The sequence below is a fragment of the Ananas comosus genome, linkage group 12, assembly GCF_001540865.1.
Source record: "Ananas comosus cultivar F153 linkage group 12, ASM154086v1, whole genome shotgun sequence".
Classification (NCBI taxonomy): Eukaryota; Viridiplantae; Streptophyta; class Magnoliopsida; order Poales; family Bromeliaceae; genus Ananas; species Ananas comosus.
The window spans coordinates 997,504-1,021,641 of record NC_033632.1 but is presented as its reverse complement, the minus strand read 5'-3'; the positions used below and the strand labels follow the sequence as shown (position 1 = coordinate 1,021,641).

The following is a 24,138-nucleotide window of genomic DNA, read 5'->3' as shown; positions in this document are numbered from 1 at the left end:
TGTGATGAGATAAAATTTAAGGGGTTGTGTTTTTTTGGGAGTTGAGGCAGTTTCAATTTTATTTTATTTTTACTGTGAACTATATTATGACCATTAATTGCATTGAAGATCTTTTCCATTTGCACAGCATGAATGGATGAATGGAGGTAGAGTAATTAATAGCTGTAGACCACAGCTATTTGCTTCTATATCATTTTCTTGAAATTTGAAAGTGTAATATTTTTCGATATGCATGTTGAATAATAGCTGAATCATATACAACATGCACCGAGTAGAAAAAATAAAAAGAAAAAAAAAGAGATGATAAAATGTTGTTAACTATTCGAAGAGAGGAGGTTTAATATTAGTTGTGTGGTATCCAAAAAGTAAAAATTTTATAAGAAATGGCCCACAATTAGTATTAACGTGTAATAGTTATATTGCATAATATATACTCCAAATCAATTCTATTGTATCACATATATCAAATAATAAAGAGTCTGTTCAAACTAATATAATAACAACTTCATATTGAAACAATATTTTTCAAAAAAATTTATTCTTCTAAGAAATAACTGAAAAAAAAAAAAAAAAGGCCCACCAAAATGCTCGGTTAGATGCACGTATCGCCTTAATATGACGTGGTGGACCGGGTCCATTTGATAATTTCTTAGTACGGAGAGTCAACGCGTTGTGAGACACGAGAGAGGCAACTGAGCCATGAGCCATGAGCCATGAGGCGAGGTCCAAGTTCCGAGGCCCATACACACATCGTAGCCCACAAATGTTTACTCTTACACTCACATATATCCTATGCCCAAATTTTATGCTTTATTATTTAAGCATTTTTAAAAAAAATTAACAAAATTTTGATATTAAAAAATATCAAATGATACAAAAGTGTTAAAAAAATAATAACTTTTGAATAATAAAAATGTAAAATTTAGGATAAACTTCAAGTACCACCCCTATGGTTTCGCACCTTTTCACTTTAGTACCTTGTGGTTTAAAGTGTATCAATTTAGTATCTTATGAATTTTTCAATTCGACAAGAAATAATACGTTAAATTTAATAACTTAAGTGGTAGAAAACATTATATTCAATTCTCATTTAACATTTAAAGTGAATAAAAATGTACACAAATTTATCTTAAATATAAACCATTTTGAGTTGGCTATTCAATCTTTCAAAATTTGATTTACAATTGAACTTTTCAGTCAGTTAAAGACACTTTCATTTCAAAATTTAAATACAGCGCTTATCATTACATATTTAGTTAGTATACTTTATACAATTTTTTCAACTAATATATTCATTAAAGAAAGTAATTAGTTTAAATTTTAAAGTCAAAATACCATCGATTAATTGACTCAAATAAGATAAATTAAAAGAATAAATAGTAAAATTTAAAAATTTTTAAAAAATGTAAATAATTAATTTAAATTAAGTTATAATTCAGATTAGTTATGTATACTTTTAACTTTTTACCTTTGCAGTGTTGCAAAATGCACAAACCAAGGCATGCATGATGGTTTTAGGTAATCACATTATGTGCTTTGAAAATGTGAAGACCCAATAATCTTTGTGCCCTTCGTGGCACAAAATTGGAGAGTGTTGTCTCTTTAAATTTAAAACAAAGGAGTGCTCTCTCTCTCTCTCTCTCTCTCTCTCTCTCTCTCTCTATATATATATATATATATATATATATATTATATACATACCATGTCAAAGAGATGTGACTGGTGCAATGACCTTCTCACGTGCTCTCCACATGCATGCATTACCATGCTCTCCTATAAATACACCACCTTGGCTCCAATCCTTTCTCATCCTCCTCTTTTCTCCTGCTTCTAAAGTTGTGCACCTATTAACTCAACCTCCTCCTCCTTTTCTTCTAAAGCTTTGTTTCTCTCTTTCTAAATATGATACATATGTACTCTTTGAAACATGGAACAGAGAAGTATGGAAGGATCTGTAAAGCTCAGGAGGGATAGCGCCAAAGACGATAAAAAATAGAGCGGAACTTAACGACCATCAAATTTTGAGTTTGAATGGTTAATTCCCATTCGTCTAATGCGCTATCCATCCTGAGTTTCACGGATTTTTCTTGCTACATAAGAGAAGGCATGTAACTCATGGTTCACGGTTGTAACGCTTTTCTATATTTTCTATCTCTCATTCTATCTCGATTTTTATTTTTAAGTATAATTGTTTTACTTGTCCATTGGATAGCGTTTTTATGTTTGATTCATGCCATATAAATCAACCTTTAGCTATATATATAATTAATTAAGCTCAAGTTTAAATTTCAAGTTTAACAAACAACTTGAGCTTGGCTGGTAAGAGAGACAGAAAAGTTTAACAAACAATTTGAGCTTGGTTGGTAAGAAAGAAAAAAAATAGTTTACTCTGATAAATTTCAGAAAAAATGGTTTCTATTGTTTGGTTCCACAAAAAAAGAAAAATAATTTTTTATATAGGTGTTTGATTGGTAAAAAAAAAAAGGAAAATAAAAAATAATTTTTTATTTTTATTTTTCTTATTTGGTTAGTTGAAAATTTTGGTATATAAATGCTTTATAAGACAAGAAGGCGAGATTACCAACATTTTAAAATTTAACAAAATACTCACAAACTTTTTACAATATTAATAATAAATAATTAAATAAAATAAAATTTACTATAGAGAGAGAGAGAGAGAGTCCGGCTACTATACTTTTATGAGTATTGACTTTCTTATACTCATAAATTTTTCGGCCCTTAGATTTATTCCATTAATCATTTTCATCCGTTAGATCATATTATTTAACCAACTACCCACTCAACCCTAGGGGACCACTATTACTTTAAGTAGGAACCACCATCATCCTAATCACACATCACATCAATCAACGGTTAAAATTTTATCAGTACAAGGGAGTCTATACTCATAAGTGTATAATAGCTCCCGCCTATATATATATATATATATAGAGTAAGGCTACTATATTTTTATAAGTACAGAGCCTTTCATACTCATAAGTTGTTTTCAATAATAGAGCTTTCAAATCGACAATCCATTTCGTTAAATATGATCTAGAGTATTTGAAATTTCTAGAAAATAAATTTCGTAATTTTTTGAAATCATAATAAAGTACATCAAGCGAACATAAAATGAACGGTCAAAATCGAACGACATAAAAAATGGATGATCGGATACTTTAATTTAAGATCGGAGTTATTGATCTTTATCTAGATAGTGAATAAAATTTTCTATAAAAAATTCAATCGATTCTAATTCTTTTACAACATTAAACTAGCAAGTATTCCATACCGACCATTAAAAATTATCAATTTTGTGACCTTTTGATCGTAAGATAAATGATATCAAAAAATTATAAAATTTGATTTCTAGAAGTTTTAAATGCTTTAAATAATATTTAACGGTATGGATCGTCGATACGGAAGCTCTATCATTAAAAACGACTTATGAATACGACGTCGATCGTACTCATAATAGTATAGTAACCGAACTCTCTCTCTCTCTCTCTATATATATATAGTTTAGGAAGATAAAGATGCCAGTGAGAGATGGTGAAAATAATGGTTGTGTAGTAAACATATACGAATATATTATAAAAAAATTCTTTTTTACTTTTCCAAACGTTCGTAAGAAAATTTTTTTTGTTTTTCTAAAAAAAGGGAAAACGAAAAGAAAATTTTTTTGTGAAATATGAAATATAATTTTTCAAAAAACCTATTTTTTCTGTGAAACAAAAATACAAAAAATTCAGCCTAAAATAAATTTTCTGAAGTGTTTTCCAAGGAACCAAACGACTAATACATATCACTTATGACACTTTGGGATCGTTTGCCAACATTTAAAACAAGCAAAATAATTAAACAAAACATTTAACAAATCAAAAGTCCTAAAAAATATGCTACTAATCTTAATAGCTATTTTGTTAAATTTAAAAGCTTTACTAGTATTAAGCTAAATAAAAAAAATGTTGATTCTATCCATAGTTTACTCTGATAACTAACAAGAGGTTAATTTAGTTTAAAGGGGTGTAATTAAAAAATTTTAGAATTTAATGGTCTATTTTAAAAATAAATAAAGTTGAAGGGGTATTCTTACATATTTTCCTTCGAAATAATTTATTTATGCTCCTCTAAGATAAGAGAGAGAGAGAGAGAGAGAGAGAGAGAGAACGATGATAATAAGCCAATGGTTATTAAATAACATTGATAATTTTTTTTAAAAAAAAAGGAAAAAAACCAACCAATCAGAGCTCAGAGAGTTCTCCCACCCTGCTCGGCCATGGCGGGAAGCGTCTCCCTCCGCCTCCTCCTCCCCGCCCCTCGCCACTCCCAAACCCTAACCCTAACCCTAACCCCACCCTTCTCCCCCTACATCAAGCCCCAAAACCCAAGCTTCCTCTGCTTCCGAAAGCCTAGACCCACCAAATCCCAACAGAACCTTAAAACGAAGGAGAATCGATCCCCAAAACCCATTAATTTACCGTTTCTGAGCCCATTTTCGAGATTTTTGGATCGAATTAAGGGGGATGGGATTGGATTGGAGATCCTGAGCATTGCTCTCCCGGCCGTGTTAGCTCTCGCCGCTGATCCGATTGCGTCGTTGGTGGATACCGCCTTCGTCGGCCATCTGGGTATGGGAATTTGATGTATTGTGGTTAATTTCCTAATCTGAAGTTCGTCTTGTTTACTACTCCAAAGGGTTGTTTTTCTTATTTAAATATTGAATTTTGCTTTATTTTTGGAAGCAAGTGTCGATTTTTGAACTTGATTGTGTTAATTACGTGTTATTTTGATTTGGAATTGTGCCAATATGTTTAAATTTTGTGCTTAATTTCCTAACTTGAAGTTTGGCTTGTTACATTTGTTTCAAAGGGCTGTTTTAGTATTTAAATATTGAATTTTGCTTTATTTTCTGGCATTTAAGTCTCAATTGTTAAGCTAAATTGCGCTAGCTTTGTGTTCTTTTTTATACCAAATTATGTTAATTATGTTTAAATTTTACTCTTTTTCTTTTTTTTTTCCCTCAATTTATAACAGGGTCGGTTGAATTAGCTGCGGTTGGGGTTTCGGTTTCGGTGTTCAATTTGGTTTCAAAGCTGTTTAATGTTCCGTTGCTTAATGTCACTACATCTTTTGTTGCTGAACAGCAGGCATTGGATAGCAATGCAAATAGTGATGCTGATGGAGGTAAAACAAGCATGGGAAAATTTCAAAATTTTGGTTAAATGTTTGTTTACTCCCCTGAAATGCCAACTTATCAAGTACGGTACCTGATTTTTTAGCTACCATTTGCGGACCATTCGTTGCCCAGCGAAGGGCAGATAAGAACTTTACTGCGCATAACATGATGACAATTCATAATGAGCCGAAAGATAAGAGAGATGGAGGCTTTGTCCGCCTTTTTGTGTTTGATAACTGATTATTTGAGTTAATATTGTTTATAGGGGACAAAACTGTGCGCCTTGTGGATGGAGAAAGAAGGAAGTTCCTTCCGACAGTTTCGACTTCTTTGGCATTGGCCGCTGGTATTGGAATGTTTGAAGCAATTGCATTGGCCTTGGGCTCAGGTGCCCTAATGAATATCATGGGTATACCCGTTGTATGTGAAAATAAGCAAATCTTTTTTACTTGAATATTGAAGGCCCTAATAAAATTAAGCTAGTCATATGTTCTCATTTCCTCTTGTCATTTGGTGTTTATTTTATTGGTCATGATGTACTAATAATACAAAATCTAGGTCTATTCATGATATTGGAAAGTTATGTGCTTCTTTTAGCTCTGATTACGTCCAAGGGGGCTAAAGTTAGTATTCATCGGTTCATTTGATTTGAACTTTTCTTAGGAGTATAATATAGTCTGTAGGCAAATTTTTTGCTCAAACTGTATTCGCATAATTAATAAATTAGCATAACTACTGGAGAAACAGACAATGCGCACAGTTGTATAATTGTTCCTAATGGAACTAATAGTTTAGGGAAATAGACCTTAGATTGATGATGGTTTATCTTTAATTTCTGGTTATTCAAGCCAGTGTTGATATTCCACACTAAATTTAATTGGGTTATATTACCATATGACCTTTTTTATAAATATCTCTTTCCTATCAGATGACACCACCGTTATGGTCTAAACAGGATTCACCAATGCGGACACCAGCTGAGCAATTTCTTTCATTGAGGGCATATGGTGCTCCACCAATTGTAATTGCACTTGCAGCTCAAGGCACATTTCGTGGATTCATGGATACAAAGACACCACTATATGCTGTGGGTAAGTGAACTTTGAGTTTTGACCTTACCTCCTTTTATCTTTTCTGCAACCTTAAAGTATTGTTTATTTGTACTTTAATGGGTGAAATGCATGAATAATCCCTCAATTTTGCAATATTGATCCTGTTTGTCATCTAAAATACCTGACCTCTATTAAGTGTGTGTCTAACTCTTTTCCTGTAAAATGACCAATTTAACTCCGCTTTGTATAAACTGAAATGGTGAATCATTTTACAGAAAAGGATCAAAGCATCCTTTTATTGGGAACCTGTCTCCATGATATCTATCTAGTACTGAGCTTTTGCAAAAATATCCCTATTCAATAGTCTACATGTATGACAGTATGCTGTTTACACTTTGCAGGTGTTGGCAACCTATTAAATGCAATACTGGATCCAATTTTGATATTTATTCTTGGGCTAGGCGTTAGTGGTGCTGCCATAGCCACAGTGATCTCTGAGTATGTTAAAGCCATCATCATGAAATTGTTATAAATAAAATGTACTTTCCTCATTTGATGCTTCATTGAGTTCTTCTTCAAGTCTATCATATATTTCGAACGTAATTATCTCATGCTCTTCACTTTATACTATCATTCAATGTTACTAGGTATCTGATAGCCTTTATCCTCCTGTGGAAGCTGAATAGGAAGGTGATACTCATTTCTCCAAATATTATCAATAATGGAATCATACGCTACTTAAAATCTGGTACGGTGATTTTCTTTTATAATTTAAATTGAGATTAAATATACGCATATTTTAGAAATTTTTGGCCGACCAACTATTCCCCTAAATTTTTGAATAAGCAAATTCAGATTTAATAGGAAACTTAGTATCATAATTTGAGAGTTGTGGTAGGGTTAAAGTTCTCCCAGCTGTTGACGTTCTAACAAGGACGAGTTTAATGAACCTGCGAGTTCTTTTGGCCTGTAGCTAAGAGAGCACATTCCATCAATGGAAGGTTCTACGGACATTTCTTCATCTTGAAGGTGAGAGAAGTTCATGAGAAACTATGCCTATCTAGCCTGACTTTTAAAACACCTTCTACTCAAAAGGAGTCTCGTAGAGCATCTTCAGCACACTGACTTTGCATGATGTTTATGATCACGCAGCTCACCATATTGTTTTTTTGCATGGCATTTTATGTCTGAACAGGTCTCATTCCAGAAACTCCAGCTGGGCAAAACAGGCCCATAATTGCTTTAACATACTGACATACACCGGTTTATTAGACAAAATCCACTGAAGTTAAATACTCTATAGAGTCTATATCAATCAGTCATCAACTTGATTGACTATATAGGAATCATTTTAATTCCATTCTTTTGTAGGTGCTCTTTTAATTGGAAGAACAGTTGCAGTTCTCCTAACTATGACACTTGCAACTTCTATGGCTGCAAGGGAAGGTCCTGTTCCTATGGCTGGACACCAAATATGCCTGCAAGTGTGGTTAGCTGTGTCCCTCCTCAATGATGCCCTAGCCCTAGCTGGTCAGGTTCGTTAGTCGCAAGGTTTAGCATTTTTGTGTCCTTTTGGTCCAACTTCTAGAACAGATTCTCTACTTGAGAAGTGTAAGCTAGGAGTTTAGCAAACAAAAAGTGAGAAGTGTAAGCTACGAGTTTAGCAAACAAAAAGTGGATGCTCTGATCTGAATCTTCTGCTTCTAGCTTAAGATGGAAGTAGTTGGGTGTATTTGATAAAAAAGCCATTAATGTTCTTTTCACAGCCCTACTTAATAAACCATTTTCTACAGAAACTCCAACTAGGCCAAACAGGATATTAATCAACGGGAAAATTTTTATATATATCAAACGGCCCCATTTGTGTATCTATTTAAAGAAACCTCATACACATTGTTTCACAGGCTTTGCTTGCAAGTGAATACACTAAGAAGAATTACGGACAAGCCCGTCTTATTGTCTGCAGGGTCTTACAGGTTAAAAGCACTTCAGCATCAATTTTTTTAGTTATTCCATCCTTGTTGAGTGAAGTGTAAATACGATTCTCATTTTTTACCTAAATACAAGCAGATTGGAGCAATAGCTGGAGTTACATTGGCTGTCATCTTGTTCTTTGGATTTGGGACCTTTTCGTTCATATTCACCAGCGATCCAGAAGTTCTTGCCATTGCTCGATCTGGAGTGTGGGTAATGCTAAAACCTAACAATATGAGGCCGCCCTGTAAAAAATGCTGCTGATGTAGAATTATCTATTCTTATGAGTTGAGAGTTCTTTTTTTTTTTTTTTGTGCAGTTTGTCACTATTTCTCAGCCGATCAATGCAATTGCTTTTGTGATCGACGGGCTATATTATGGTGTCTCGGATTTTGCATATGCTGCTTATTCTATGGTCTGGATATTTATTCCTTCTCTCACTCTTCATGCTTTAGCGCTCTTTGGCTTAACCTCTGGAATAACATCTCTCCCCTGAAAATCAGCAGCCAGGTTTTTAGCAAACATAAAAAGGAGAAAACGAAAAAGAAAATGGTGTTTTTTTTGTGACAGAAAGTTGAAATGAGTTTGTACGCTCGAAATGTGGTGGTTCTAATTTGAAACTTTTGCTTTCACTCTAGCGAGAAGGTGTTAGGGGAACTTTCATGTAAAAGTTGCTACTTATGAGTACTACAAAATCTCTACTCAAAAGGCAATTTTAGCAAGTTCCAGTCAGGCCAAAGAGGCCTTAGTTTGCTTTCCTGCTTTCTTCATAAAGAAATTTCTTAACTCTCTCTCTCTCTCTCTCTCTCTCTCTCTCTCCATCTATATATAAATTTTTCATAGTTCTTTGTGGGGATGGTCTCATCGGTGTTCTTATTGCTCGCTGCTCCTGCTTTCGGCCTACCTGGGGTTTGGACTGGACTGGTTCTTTTCATGAGCTTGCGATCAATCGCGGGATTTTGGAGGTAAATAAAACCTAATCACAATTTACCAAACTTGGGTTTCAATTTTATGGATTTGTTGTTTGTAATTTCCAGGTTAGGAACAAAAAGTGGACCTTGGAAGGTGCTCTGGTCTGAGACAGATTAAAGATGATAAAAGAAGTAACGAGCGCATAAGATTACCGCATGAGTCTCACAACGTTTTGAATGAATAGATGGAGGACAACAGGAGGAGGACAGAATCCACAAGCAGAAGCTCCAAATAAAGCAAATGGAGAAGCAAAAGTTGAAGTAATAGCCTTTGGTACTTACAACAGGCACTGAAGCTAAACAACTGGGTGAGTTGTCGAAAATAACTAGCAACCGTCATCTTACACTCTTTTCTTCCACACACAGCACTATTCTGGATTCCCAGTAAGCTCTCCTTTTGTTTTCATTGAGGGAGACAAAATTGTGCATTAACTTAACAATGAATGCAAATAGGCCGATGTACTTATAGTCATATTCTTGTAGAGAAGAATGATTCTAAATTCTGATGCATACCAATGTCCGAATTCTGAAGCAGAAATTTAGGCTGCTTTTTCGCTGTAAATTGATTCAAGCATCCTACTAGTGTTCTTCTTTCTGTAAGGAGGATCTGCTCTTACTTTCTGTGTATGCACTTGGTCTTTAACTACTATAGCTGACAAAGTCAATATGCTTATCGAACTGACGAAAACGTGCTATGTGACTTCAATTTAGATTGCAAAAGCATATGCCGGATATTTGCATTATCCGAGCTTAATTATTTAACAAAAAGTTTGACAAAGAATCTTAAAGTCTACTGAAAGATAATAAAAACTATATATTCTCACTGGGAAAGATTGATTCATACATTACAACTACATGATTCCCAGTATATATATATATTTATTGGCAGTAATCTACAAGTCATCACTTCCCTGGTATGATATACATAGCTTCATACAAATATAGCTTACTAAGCAAAGTTCTAGTCTATTTTTCTATGGTAAGATAAACCAACTCCCTGAACTCCAACCTCCTAGTTTCACTATAAAATGTTTTGTGCTTGTTGGGCCAATAGGTCAACCAAATCTTTCCTTTAATCTCCCACTCCATTGTCTTCCCCAAAGCTCCTTCACTAACTTTCCAACACACTCTCTCCCCATACTCATCCCCAGCAAATATAACCCCTCCTTGCCTTGTGAATGGCCTATAAGCACTTGTGTACCTATTTCTAAACCATGATCTGGGCTTGCATAAGGCTAACTTTGGTGGTTTACAAGAAAACACCTCTTGTCCATTAGTACCGTCATGAAGAAACCAATTCAAAATCGCACTATCTCCGTAAACCGACTGCTCGAATTTCCATGGCTTTAAGCTCATTGTGTGTGTCTCGGTGGCGGAAATGGTGATGCCGAGAGAGGCCGGTGCATCGAATGATGTCTCAAGGCCCTTCTCAAGGCCGACTTCATGGATCGGGTTGTCGGTAGATTTGCTTACTGAAACAGATATTATGTCGGATTGGAGGGTCGGAGTGAGCTGCAATGAAATGCGGGAAGGGAAGTGCTTTTCCTCTGATCCATAGCCTTGCTTCGACATCAGGGTTTCCGAAATCAGGGGAATCACATCACACCTGGTTATAATCATCAATAGATAAACTATGAGAAACAAGGTGCCTTACAACCAAATTTTTCTAAAATAACCAATTTCTATAATAGCTTATGCTTTTAGAGATATATATCGACTTCTCACATGTTTTTTTTTTTTTTNTGAACTTCATTACATTTCATACATCCACTAAATGTGAAGATAAAGAAGAAAACTAGCTTTACATACCGTATGTTATCGACGTTCACCATGACATCAATCCAATTCTCCTTGAAGATCACTTTGTATGAGAATTGAAACACACTTTCAAACTGTTGGTAGTCCAATGAGAATTGTAACCTCTCCTCCTTAGTACTACCACTTGGATATTCAACACTCAGAGCTACCATGGGGCAATAGAGTTGAACTTTCCATAGCCTCCTCGCCGATAGTGCATACGAGAACAAAGGGGAGGGCGGCATGAAGTCGTTACTCGATGGTTTGAGCTCTCTTATCCAATTGGTGATCCCAAGGTTCACCGATCTCATCCATTGCTCCTCTAGATTCGACCCAAGAAATCGCATCAATGGCTTCGATGCCGCTCTCAATCTGGAACTCACCAACTGCACCCTCAATGTGTCGATAAATTCACGACGCAAGTGCGGAGGAGCTTCATATATGCAAACTAGTAGAGAAAGAGTGGTGAATGCTAGATTGAAGATATCAGAAAAATCTTGAGAAATTTGTATTTCTGGCTCTCTATAAGGAAACTTGTTATTAGGCCCATATTTGAGGACCCCTTTGACGATATCGAAGAAGAATCGACGAATTGTATCTTCGTCAAGGCCATACATATCACTTGGTTGGAAAGAACTGCTAGTCCAAAGAGAGATGGGCAGATTGAAATCTAAACAAATGGTGAAACTAATTTGTGGGGTTTGATTTTGGAGGTTTTTGGTGACTAAAAGATCAAGAGACTGGCTAGTTAAGTGAGATGTGCAAATATGAATAGAGAGAGCATTTGTCTTCCATTGGTTGATTGGTGGGAGGCTTCTGATCCATCCCCACACATCAGGAACACAACAAGAAGCCATGAGAGAGAGAGAGAGAGAGAGAGAGAGAGAGAGAGAGAGAGAGAGAGATGAAGAGAGAGAGAGAGAGAGAGATAGACAAATGGATTGTCAAATTTGATTCTCTGCATCATGAAATTTAAGAGCTTTATAGAGTTGGACAGCATGGTAAAAGTCCTTGCAATGAAAAGGAAGTTGAAAACAACTAATATTCTCATTTCCCTATCATGCAAAACCTAGATAAGGAGGAGTAGAGCACATTCTAATTATGCACATCATTGAGATGTGCAAGAGAGAAGCATATGTATTTTAAGATAGAGAATGAACAGTCGACATGTACATCAATACCCTCTCTTTGTTCTACATGTAGAAAAAGCATAAGCCCCCAAGTTAATGTTTTGCTTCCTGGGTTAGTTTTTAGCATTTATCCTCTCTTATTATTACTATTATTATTATTATTTTTTTTTTTTTCTTCACTCCATTAACTTCATCAAGGTCCACACCTTGCGTGATATGGCTCTTTAAGTATTTAGGAGAACTTAAGTTGAAATTTGATGATGTTTCCATGTAGATGAGGCTTTTCAAAAGAGGAATCTTTAACTTTTGAGAAGCTTAAGACTCTTTTGTCTAAATTAGGTGGATGAGATAAAATAGAATATGATTCTTCCAACAGAATCCTTGTGTTAGAGCAATAGAATCTCCAACTTTCGACGAAAAATTGGATATTTAGTTAAAGGTATACCTCTTGAGACCTTATAAATAACAGCATGTGAATTGTAGGCTTCTTTGGTGAAGCCTGCAATTCTGGTTATGCAAGAAAGAATCAACTGCCTGACCTCAAGAAGATCTAATAATTTGTGAAATCTTTTCCTTTTTTTTTTCTTTGAGAGAGAGAGAGAGAGAGAGAGAGAGAGAGATTATCTATTTTACAATTGGTAATGTGTCAAAGCATATTCGGCGAAAAATTCGTCTCTTTCTCTTCCATCCAAAATTTCTATTATCTGTCATTGCTGAAATTGTAAGTTCAGAGGCTAATTTGTCTACATGAAAGTTCGAGGACTAAATTGCTAATTTCTAGAAGTACAAGGACTAATCATGGCCATCAAATATACCTTGTGTGGTTACATTAAAAGCCAGAGTAGAAGCTTCCCTGATTATTTTGGTTTCTAATGCTCAAGTCCATGAAGAACATATGCATAAATAGTGCAGTGATTCTGCTTTTAGCAAGGAGAATTAGATGCTTATATGCTCCAATTAGAGTTCCACTTTGACACACAAAAAGGAGAAAAACACACAGAATGAGGGATCAATTTTTCTTCAATTGTTATTCTTCTTGGCATCCTCTTTAAATTTTGATTCTTCAACAATTTGTTAAAATTAATAGCTTCACTGACTATCAGTCGTTAACAATAAACAATATCTGTAGTCTCATCACCTTCAAAGTGTTTCGTGACAATTAAATTTACGAAATCATAGTTAATAATTCACATCAAAAGAATCCATACTTGCAAAGAGCACAGATTAGAAAAAAATATATAGTTACGGGACCTACACCAAAATGCCTTGTAGTTGAGGTTGTTCCTAGCACCAGGTACAACAGTAGATACTTCACTTGCAAAAGAAACCAAAAAAAAACATATGCATCTGTTATTGTAGAAGCATATCTTGCTTGGGAAGCACTTTTCCCTTAAGCTTGCATTGACAGGAACAAAAGCTCTGTGGGGTACAAATTAGATATACATTACCACTTTCTACATCCCAAAAATTACAGAGATTTTACAACTTAAAACAACTACAAGAGCATAGCCTCTTTGAGACTTTTGACTACCAACTAGAGCTTCTGCAACTAATTAACATGAGACTAATTACTAACATATTACAACGGAAACCAAAAGAAAGGGGAGGAAAAACTAAAAAGAAACAAAAAAAGGAATATTTTACACTATTGTATGAATTTGTTGTCCTAGACTCTCATTGATTCTTCAGCAAAATGCAGACATTTATGACGTTGCTCGATGGTACGATTCTCCCGGTGGAAAATTTCCCGTAGTTTAGCATAGTTCTATAGAACGAAAATCCTAGAGTGCCACGAAATTATCACGACTTACGAGTCACTCCAATTATCTCCATCATCATCTTCATCACTTCCCGCAAAAGCCTATTAATATACAAGTAAGAGAGGAGGAAAGGAAAGGTGTTTCCACATAGATAATTTACTATTACAATTTTACAAATTCTGCACTCTTTTCTTCTTTTTTTTTAAAATCTAAAACTTTAGGCCAAAATTTCCCTTTATGGACTGCAATGCCCCCTAACCCAGATTGAAATGAATCCCATGCTAAGATTACGGCCAGGGCCGTTCTGGCCTATGACTCCGCAAGAGGATAATCAGGTCCAAAGTTGTTCAAAAAAAAAAGAAGAGAGAGAGAGAATTTTTATGCAATTAATGGACTAACCTGGCGAATTGCATTAGCTTTCTCTATGATGGCAGCGACTTTCAGGTTTGTTGGAGGGACTTTAGTGCTTTGTGTTGTTACAGTAGCTGGCTTTAGATTGAAAGCCTGAAAAAGAGTAAAAAATCCAATAGATAAGAAAAGCACAGAGATTAAAAAAGAATATAATAGTAGGAACATCCCTTCACCTATAAGGTCATAAGGAACAGGTCCCTGTATTTTAGTTTATTTCTTCTGTCACATTCTGTTAGTTCTTAACAGTTTCCAATCAAAAGAGTTACCAATACTTCCATCAAGCAACAGATTATAAGTTACAGAATATAAGTTACAGAATATTCCATCAGAAAAGCACTAGAGGTTGTTAAGTTCCGAAGGAATTTGTTTACATCAAATAATATGCTAGATGAGGGGTCCAAATCCACAATATTAAAATTCAGGACCTGTTTCCAAATGAATAATATGATAGCCAGAGTCTGTTTGCCCAAAAGGCATAATTCTCCAGCGTACTGACCTTATTTCTGATCTGTTCTAGCAATGAATTTCTTTCATCCGACTTTGGCTTATCCGAAGACTGAACAATTTCTGATACCTTCCTCAACTGGACAATCATTTATCACATTAGGGAACAGGAGGAAAGAATGAAAGGAATAAAGAAGCAACAATAAACTTTTAATTGCTCGAAGACTTATCAAGTTGCGAGCATTTTTTTGTCATAATTACCGTGCTTCTGTCGTGAGCAGCAACAGCTTCAATAAGTGGGTCTCTTGGCCTATTGCGGATTGAATAAGGTCTCCTGCTGATTTGCTCGTCTTCCATAGTTGGTACAAACTGAGAAATTTGATTCTCATCTAAATAAGTCACATAAGAGGAAATAGGCAGTTGAGGCACACTGCCCCATCCCGACAATAATGGCTTCTGAAGAACCCCAATTTCACCTTCTGAAGCTCTACCATAATTATGCAAGAAGGGGTTCTCAGGTTGCATTGTTTCTCTATCTACAGTTATTAAACCATTATGCCAAGAATATTGAGAACTCATCTCATCACTAGGTATGAATGGGTTTGATGCATGCGATTTCTCAAAATCAACAATCGGTGGTAGCTCAGATAACCTCATTTGTCGTGTCTTTTCTTCTAATTTTGATATATCATGCTGAAGATTACCAAATTCTCCTGTTGATTGAGATTCATAAGGATTTGGTGGCTGAACTGATCCATCTTCTGGTGGCAAACAAAACTCACTCTTCTTGTCCTCATTCGACAGAATGTTTTCATCAACAGGTTTAAAGAAATGCCCGTTAAGCTTTCCTGTTCTCCATTGAAGAGGGGGAAGAGGTGGCAGTTTTTCGAAATTCTGTAACGAAAGATTTGAATTTGATTCATCAGTTTGCAGTATGAATGATAATTCGGTAGCTTTCCCAGAACTGGACATCATAGTACTTGGAAAGGATATTGATGCAACTGTTGAAATGTCTGGCACCAAAGAACTTGGAACGACTTGAGAGTCGGAGTCAGAAGAGAGGGAAACTTCTGTCTCTGGAAGAGATATATCCAATCCAATGGTATTTCCCTCCCTAGAAAAGGCATAAGACTGTTGTTCTAAGTCTTCTTCCGATCGTTTATCATCATGCATATGAGAATTAGAGCAAGGAGTAAGCTGGGAATCCAAGGCAGAAGAGAGAGAAACTTCCTTTTCTAGTTCTCTAAATTTGGAAAACTCCAGAGGAGATAAATCCAATTCAAGGTTGTTTCTCTCACTAGAAATAGAATGATAAGCGGACATAGTTTGAAGAATTTGAGAATCAAACTCAGAAGAGAGAGAAACTTCCTTTTCTAGCTCTGTAAATTTGGTACTCACAGGAGGAGCAACGTCCAATTCAAGAGCATTTCTCTCACTAGGACGGGCATTAGCAATATGTTCTGAATCTTGTTTTGATATTTCATCATCGAGTTGAGACTTGGAGCAGTTTGGATCATGTTGAGGCTCATAGGAAGAGAGAGAATATTCCCTTTCTTCTGCAAATTTTGCATTCCCCACAGGAGAAATATCCAGCTCAAGAATCTTTGTCTCACTAGAAAACATATGAGACATTGGTTCTGACTCCTGTTGTGATATATCATCCTCAAGGAGCTGAGATTTGGAGCAAACTGAATCAGGCTGAGAACCAAAATCAGATGAGTGAGAACCTTCCGGCTCTAGTTCCATTAGTTCCACATTCTTTAAAGGAGATGTTTCTGATCCAACAGTTTTTCTCTCTCCTGAAGAGATATGTTCAGAATTTTGTTCAGATATTTTATCATCAAGCGCATGAGACTTGGAGCAGGTTGAATCAAGTTGAGAATCCTCATCAGACGAGAGAGAAACTTCCTTTCCTGTTTCTACAACTTCAGCATTCTCAGAAGGAGATATGTCGAATTCAGGCATCTTTCTCTCACTTGAAAATTCATGAGACTTTGGTTCTGAAATTTGTTCCGATGGCTTATCATCAAGGATATGAGAAACTAACTCAGACGAGAGAGAGACTTCCTTTCGGACATTATATTCGGTGTTCTCGGAAGGAGATATATCCGATTCAGTAATCTTTCCCTCACTAGAATAGACATGAGAGTCTTGTCCCGTATCTTGTTTTGATAACTTAGTATTGAAGCCCATAGAAGAAATATCAACCCCAATATACCCGTCCTTTTGATCTGGAGAAGCCAAACCCAACTCCTCATTAGCAGAAATATCAAACCCAAGATACTCATCTTTTTGATCTAGAGAAGCCAAATCCAACTCCTTGTTAGCAGAAATATCAAACCCAATATACTCATCCTTTGACTCTAAAGAAGTCAAATCCAATTCATTGTTAGCTTGCCACTGAAAGGCTTCCGCATGAGGAGGGCTCGCAGGCTCCCAAAGGTCATCAGTAGAATGAGATAAATCATCTTTTGTTCCCTCATTATCATGTTGGAGAGAAATTTGTGAAGTATTATCTTCTTCTTTTTGGTCTAACAAATATACTGGAGTTTCATTATGAGGACAAAAGTCCTTGGCAACAAAATGATCAAATAAATCATCATCAAATCTCTCAGATTGCCGAGCTCTACATAAAGCTGATGGATGTTCTTCCTCCTTAGATGAGAGAGACATAGAAAAAGTATCATCCAAGTCCAATTTTTCAACATTCTTAGAGCTTGATGTCTCAGTAGGCTCCACATTAGGCTGATTCAAATCTCCCGCACTCATAGCAGAATCCTTTTGTAATTCCGAAGTAGAGATAGAAGAAAGATCATGATAATTACTGTCGTTCGCAACAACAGAATTTTTAATTAATAAGTCATTGCTCCAAAATAGTTCTTCTAATTGCTGAATATTCTTCTCATAACTATTTTCTGGATATTCATCTCCCGATTTACAAGTATCAAGATTATCGGATGGTAGAAGGCAAGGGAATGAGATATCATTTAGATTGATTTCTATAGAATTTTCAGCACCATCTAAAACTTCACCAAATTGAATAAAATTGTCCAACTCTGTAGCTGAAAATCCTATATCTTCCGTAAATGACCTCTGAGGCTCCCCAGCAGGCACATCTAAAGGAAGCGGCAAGTGCTCATTGAACAGTAAAACTTTTTCATCAAGGTGTGATTGAGAACAAGTTTCCGATTCTTGAACAAATTCTTCAAGCGATTGCTCTTCACTAATTTGCACACGAGCCTCATCAACAATAATTCCAGTTTGCTTTTGAGGAAAATGATCAGGCAATCCAGATGGGATATCAATGTCTTCTGAATCTCGTTCTGCAACATAAAATTTATTCAGAGATTTTATCTCAGTTGCAAGAGAAGAGAGATATAGTAATTGAAAGCAGAAAGCATCATGAATGTGCAAGTAAATGGAATCTTGCAACCTTTTGGGTGAGTTTCAGTTTGGTCTGCAATCTGTTAATTGTTACAATTGGGTCCAGACTTTGCTTTTAGCTGCACTCTTTTCTTTGCCTGAACTTCTATATCAGATAGTGCAGAAATATCCATGTAACCATTACCTGACTGCTGCATGCATAACTTGCATGTGATTTTAAATTTCTCGTATGGTAATTACAAGGGAGTTTCCATCAAATTTAACCAAAGTTATGAAATGTAAGGACCCAGTTGTAACATTTAAGGTTGGGGGTCAAACTGAAGCCTCCTAAAAATGTTGGGGAGCCATACTGTAATTTAGAGACACAAATTAACTTACCATTGAAGTCTTTCTCATTGTCATTAGCACACTCATGATAAGGGCATAGTTCATGAGATAAATCTGTTTGGAACACAACATTTTCCTTTTCCGCAACTAATTCATCAGGTGATGAAATATCAGAACCGATTTCCGAGGAAGGAGAAACATTGGTCAGCAGCATGCTCGTATCTGCATGTCCTTCTACTTCTTGATTAGCTGGTTTTGGATGCTCTTCTACTGTGGATAGAGTTGACGAATGCAACAAGTCTTCAAAACGGCTTCCTAGAAGGGCTTCTTCACAAGTAATTTCGGCTTGTGTGTGTGACACATTGTTTGGAAGGTCTAGTGTTTCAGCAGTAGCTTCGGTAGTAAGCTTTTCTGTGTGCTCTGTAGAATGAATCTGTTCAGAATGATCTTTACACTTAAAAGGTACACCTGCCAGCACAATCAAGTAAAGGATCACATAAATAAAAGAGCATTTGAAGAAACTGGCAAAGAATAAAATAAGTAATAAGTTGCTTGAGAGCTTATAATTACACTATAATTACCATCCAAACTTTCAATTGCCTGATTATCACTTGATTGGACTTCACTACAATTTGAGATCACATCATGGTCTCCAGTTCCTAATCGAGCTTCGTTCTCAACGAGCTCTGTTTGAGTCTCACCATTAGTTTCGCTAAGCTGACGTTCTAAGTTGGTATCAAAATTGGAAACAACATTGACTTCACCAGTTGGTTTTGGCGCAGTGGAATCACTTTGAGAATCTGAATCAGAAGAGATTGTGATTCCATTCCTGAATAAATCACTCAACCCTGATGATTTGCTCAAGTTTTTCTCTGAAGCTGATTCTGAAATTTGAGCTTGCAATTCTTCCTGCTCTTCTTTCATCTGGGAGTTGATTCCATGAGGTTCTACAGCTTTGCTTTCAGCATCCGTTTCAATTTCTGATTCCATAGTATTAAGGGCATCAACAAAATTTTCATGTTCACTGCCGATCTCAGCAGAAATATAGCTTTCAGCACCAGTTTCCATTGAATTTTCTGCATTGGAAACAAATTTGTTTTGCTCCGAAATTTGAGGACTCCTACTTGTCTTTTCCACTTCACCAAATTGCTCTAGTTGTTTTCCGGACAATCCAAAATCATTTCTGTTTACAGTATCCAACTCATTTATGGGCACCCCATTCACTTCTCTAGGGGGAGACTCAATAAGATTGGCATTCACAGTCTCTTGTAGTAGAGGAGCCAAATTGATTGGACCATTTGATTTTGTTTTCATGGCGGATTGCCTCATAGAATCTTCAAGCAGAATTTTCTGCTGAGATGAAATAACATCTAGAAGAAGCTGTTCAGTATGGCTTCTTTTAGTCTTCTCCAACTCCAGAAAGTGCTTATTTTTCAACTTTACAGCTTTAGTTGGAAGCTTTTCCGAAGAAATTGGCTGCACACTGCATGTAAAGCAAATTTTAATTTAAAATATACATGAAATGGGAACACAAAAAAAAATTGATGAAAAGAGATATTTACAATAAAATATTTAATCACATTAACATATACACCTTGAAGAACTTAATTTCTAAGAAATGAGCTCTCATACTAAAAGAAATACCCCACCAATTGGATAACTCACCAACTTAAGGTATTTTCGAAAGAAACTGCAGTCTCAATGGTATATATGAAAAACAGATTTTACAGGGGTATTTGCGAGTAGATGTTTTTTTTAAAGAGGGGTATATTTGTAAAAGCATCTACAAAAAATTAGCACAATAACGTGAAATTGTCCCTGGTAGGGTACAAGGGACAAGCAGCTTTTTCAAGAAGCCAATTATAAAGTTTAATTGTCTTTTTGTGTGACTTGTGTCATTAAAGCATTTTCATTACAAATATGTTTGATTTACATGATCAATTTGCTAATTTAAGCAGAACCACTTACTTAGAATTAGGGTGAGTGACCAATAAAGACTCAAGGGTTTCACCTTTCCTCCAGCGCAATGCCTTCTTCTGAAATACACAAGAATAAGGTGAATTTTCAAAAAAAAATCTAGGTGTTAATAGAACTAATTGCCTTTAATTTAAGCCTAAATTGAAGATTTATGGACATAATTTCAGAGGAAAAAAATAATAATAATAACTTCACAATGTTCTGAGAGATATTCTAAAATATCAAGCATAATAAATAATCATCTGACATCCTTCGGAGGGTAACATTCACAGAAAAAAAGGGATTTTACAGGACACATGTAAACAAAATGATATTGCGGTTATATTAATATGTCAAAGACCCTTAGGATACAAATCTGCTGTTGAACAGTTTTACCTTGATCTTACGAACTTTCTTTTCTCTTGGAACATCTGTTTCCATCACGTTGGAGGAGGCAAACTCCGTCTTGAAGAAAGATGGATCGGAGTATCTCTTTAAACATGCTCCAGCACCAGCAACATCAAACCTACACGATTGAACAAGAAATGATCAAGAGATATGATCTGATAAAAGAAAAAAAGTTCGATAGCAGGAAATGCCCTATAAGTATCATAATTTTCATTTTGCACCCATGAAATAGGGTAATTGTATGGATAGCCTTTTACTATGCTGATAGTTCGACTTTGTCCCCATACATTCCACTTAGACAGTTACTATGAATATTGTGGTATTTATGTGGGTTTCCTGCATTTTAGTAAACTAAAAGGCAAATATTAGTAACATACTTGTCCAGTGTAAACAACTGAGGAAGGCCACGGCATTCTTCGTAAGAGTCCAAAATAAAGCGGGGCATATCTCCTTGTGTGATTAAATTCTGACCCAGTTGAAGATTAGCATGCCATTCAGTACCTGCATAAAAGGTCATTATAAGAATCCTTAAAAGAAAGAGCATGCAAAAACCACAAAGATATTTTAGTACAAGTTAGTTTGATAATTCAATAGCTTGCAATGTGATCCTTCATAAATAGTTGAATTATGAGAGATGCGATAGTCATCAAACAACAATACATATACACCAAACCTACATTATTAAACCATGTTCAATTACATTTTCGCGGCAGCTACTAATATTTAGCTTGAAGCAGAAAAAAAGGGAAAATCAAATCATTCAGCATATTCTAGTCTGAGAACAATATCTGAAAAGTCCAAATGGAGCAGCAATACTAAAAGGGTAATTAGCACAATTTTTACTGAAAAGAAGAAAGAAAGAAAAAAAAAGGACGCTAACCATCATTGTACTCAATGTTTGAATTACTAATCTGAGAAAGGAGGGCTTTCTCGACGGATGGGAATTCAGCCTCTAGCTGCTGTACACGAAGCATTAATCCATGCCCTCTAGAAGCAGTGGCCATCACTTCTTCATGCAATTCATGAAAAATTTCTGCAGCAAATCTATTGCAAAAAAAGCGAGTATTCATATACATATAAACTAGTACAAATATAAATCACTTAATAGTGCAGATAAGAATGGCAGTCTTATGTACGATAATACCAAAAAAGGCTAAGTAAAGAGGACAAAAAAGAATCAGGAAACATGTTTTGTGGTAAGTTTACTAAGAACTAGAGAATAAAATGTTATAGTAGAGATCAAAATATTTGATATGTGCCTCATCTCAATAATTAGCAAAAAAGGAGGTGGCCACATTTCAGGATTTGGGGTCTACCTTAATTATCTTGTTAACAACTAAACTCTTTGTATTTCCTTGAGGGGCAAACCATCATTTAAATAACAGCTTACTAAAACTAGAACAGAATATGTTTGACCTTGCTGTAGGGTGCAATATTGTTCGACAAAGTGTTATTTGAGTAATGTTGCTATGGGAAGTACTATAATAACATCCCCTCGACATCTGTTTTTGGCAAAGTTAGAAGCTCCGAAGAGGAGCTTCTGCATTTGGACGTCGAAATCTCATTTCCACTTTGCAATTGACACAATTGACATGCTGGTTTAACAGGCACTAATCGCTAACCAAAATACGACCCTTTAAGTAGCTGCATTAAATTCATGCTAGCCAGAAAATGGAAAAGTTTGTGCTTAATTTTTATTCCTGGTTTCTCTTTCTAATTCCTTGGATAGAAACTTTTCTCCGTCAATCTAAATACCCCTCATATTAGAATCAATTTGGTGCCCACTCCTCAAAATGTCGATAAAGCTGTCCCAAAAAACACAACCCTCTGGTTCTCATTTTATATGGTGATTTTACTATCTAAAAGTTGGTGATTATTAAGCATGCATGAAGCTAGATAGAAAAAGAAAACAAGAATTCCCCACTTAATTAATTATGCTAACAAGGATGCAAGCTAAGCTAGAGCATTGCTCACATTCATATATCCTAAGAAAATGTTAACAATAACATTAAAGTAGTAAAAAAAATCGCCTAAAATTCCAATTTACCTACAAAATCCCCATATCCACCACCAACCCAACACCAGAAAAGCACAAATAAGCACTAAAAGGAGCCCAATTAGGATGCGTAGAAATGGAAAGACAACATTTTTCTACGTTACATTAATACAACTAACAACACAAGCAAAATTAAAAAGCTCCTCACACTCATTTATCCCACTAAAATGCTTAAAATAGCCCAAAACTCCCAGTTCCTTCCAAATTCCCTCGAAAATCCCCAATTCTACCAACAACCCAACAGCCAAAATCCCCAAAAAAGCACAAATGAGAACTAAATAAGCCCAAATAAGCTGGATAGTAATGGAAAGCCATCTTTTTCCCACAATTTATGCATTCTACCAAAGCACACTCCCAAACCCTTCCAAATTCTCAACAAAATTCTCCAATTTACCACCAATCCATCACCAAAAAAAAAAGAAAAGAAAATCCATAAAAAAAACACAGATAAACACCAAAACCCCCAAATTTAAGCTAAAATCAAGCTTACTCGGCGAGATCCCCGAGCTGACGCAGGACGCCGACGAGCCCGGCCATGGCGACGCCCTCGAGGATGGCCTCGGGGTCATCCTTCTCCGCCGCGCGGTAGAGATCCGGATCCGATAAGCCGTACTCGTTCCGTATCTGGTACCGAATCATCGGCATCTTCTAGGAGAGAAGAGAAGAAGAAAAGAAAAAGGGAGCTTTTTCTCTACTTGATTCGGGAGAAATGGGGTCGTCGTCGTCGTCCTCCTCCTCTTTTTTTCTACGTTTCCGCCATTAATAGCCGAGTGGAGAGAGCGACAGAGATGAAAAGAAAGAGAAAGCGAGAGATCTTTTCATTCGTTTTTATTCCACTTTTCTCGCTCTTTACTTTTTTTTGCTCTTCTCTCATTTGGTTTATTAGTTTGGGGGGAATTTTGGGGTGACGTTAATGAGTGAACATTCAATCAGATGTTGCCGAATTCGAGAGCAAAGGAGAGAAAGGAGAGGAGTGTAATGAAAATATATATAGTGCATCTGGTATGCTTCTGGAAATACAGAGCGTTCCGTATTTTCAAGTTGTTTTCGATGTTCGGACTTTCGAATCGACGATCGACTCCGTTATATTTGATCTAGAGTATTTGAAGTATCTAGAAAATAAATTTTGCGATTTTTTGATAATATTTGCCTAATGATCGAAATGGCTCAAAATCAACTACTGAAAATAAAAATCTTACAAAATATGATGATATTGCATTAAAATTTTAGATCAAAATTATTGATCTTGTTTTATACGGTATAAAGAATTTTCTATCAAAAGTTTATAT

General features: G+C 35.7%; 3 protein-coding genes across 7 annotated transcripts; 1 reads left to right on the top strand and 2 right to left on the bottom strand.

The window, feature by feature from the left end:
* On the top strand, positions 4,152-9,792 carry LOC109718844 (protein DETOXIFICATION 44, chloroplastic). 5 transcript variants are annotated; one of them, XM_020245287.1, is made up of 12 exons: positions 4,152-4,631; positions 5,038-5,187; positions 5,445-5,599; positions 6,135-6,270; positions 6,633-6,729; positions 6,879-6,979; positions 7,603-7,766; positions 8,198-8,207; positions 8,302-8,414; positions 8,525-8,620; positions 9,049-9,170; positions 9,243-9,792. In XM_020245287.1, the coding sequence occupies exons 1-12, from the start codon at positions 4,280-4,282 to the stop codon at positions 9,292-9,294; spliced, it is 1,548 nt and encodes a 515-aa protein (XP_020100876.1). In that variant the 5' UTR covers positions 4,152-4,279; the 3' UTR covers positions 9,295-9,792. The 5 variants fall into 5 exon arrangements, 4 of the variants coding, with proteins under 4 accessions (XP_020100876.1, XP_020100877.1, XP_020100878.1 ...); XM_020245288.1 differs by having other exon boundaries at positions 8,302-8,418; XM_020245286.1 differs by having other exon boundaries at positions 4,153-4,631; positions 8,136-8,207; positions 8,302-8,418.
* On the bottom strand, positions 10,010-11,991 carry LOC109718137. The gene is made up of 2 exons (XM_020244160.1): positions 10,986-11,991; positions 10,010-10,782 (listed from the first exon to the last, which is right to left on the bottom strand). Exons 1-2 carry the CDS (start codon positions 11,828-11,830, stop codon positions 10,143-10,145), a joined length of 1,485 nt encoding a protein of 494 aa, XP_020099749.1. The 5' UTR covers positions 11,831-11,991; the 3' UTR covers positions 10,010-10,142.
* LOC109718209 (SCAR-like protein 1) lies at positions 13,429-23,781 on the bottom strand. Its single transcript, XM_020244298.1, has 11 exons — positions 23,340-23,781; positions 21,674-21,837; positions 21,171-21,294; positions 20,782-20,911; positions 20,398-20,465; positions 19,011-19,912; positions 18,481-18,897; positions 14,980-18,041; positions 14,771-14,857; positions 14,263-14,367; positions 13,429-13,964 (listed from the first exon to the last, which is right to left on the bottom strand). Exons 1-11 carry the CDS (start codon positions 23,492-23,494, stop codon positions 13,911-13,913), a joined length of 5,268 nt encoding a protein of 1,755 aa, XP_020099887.1. The 5' UTR covers positions 23,495-23,781; the 3' UTR covers positions 13,429-13,910.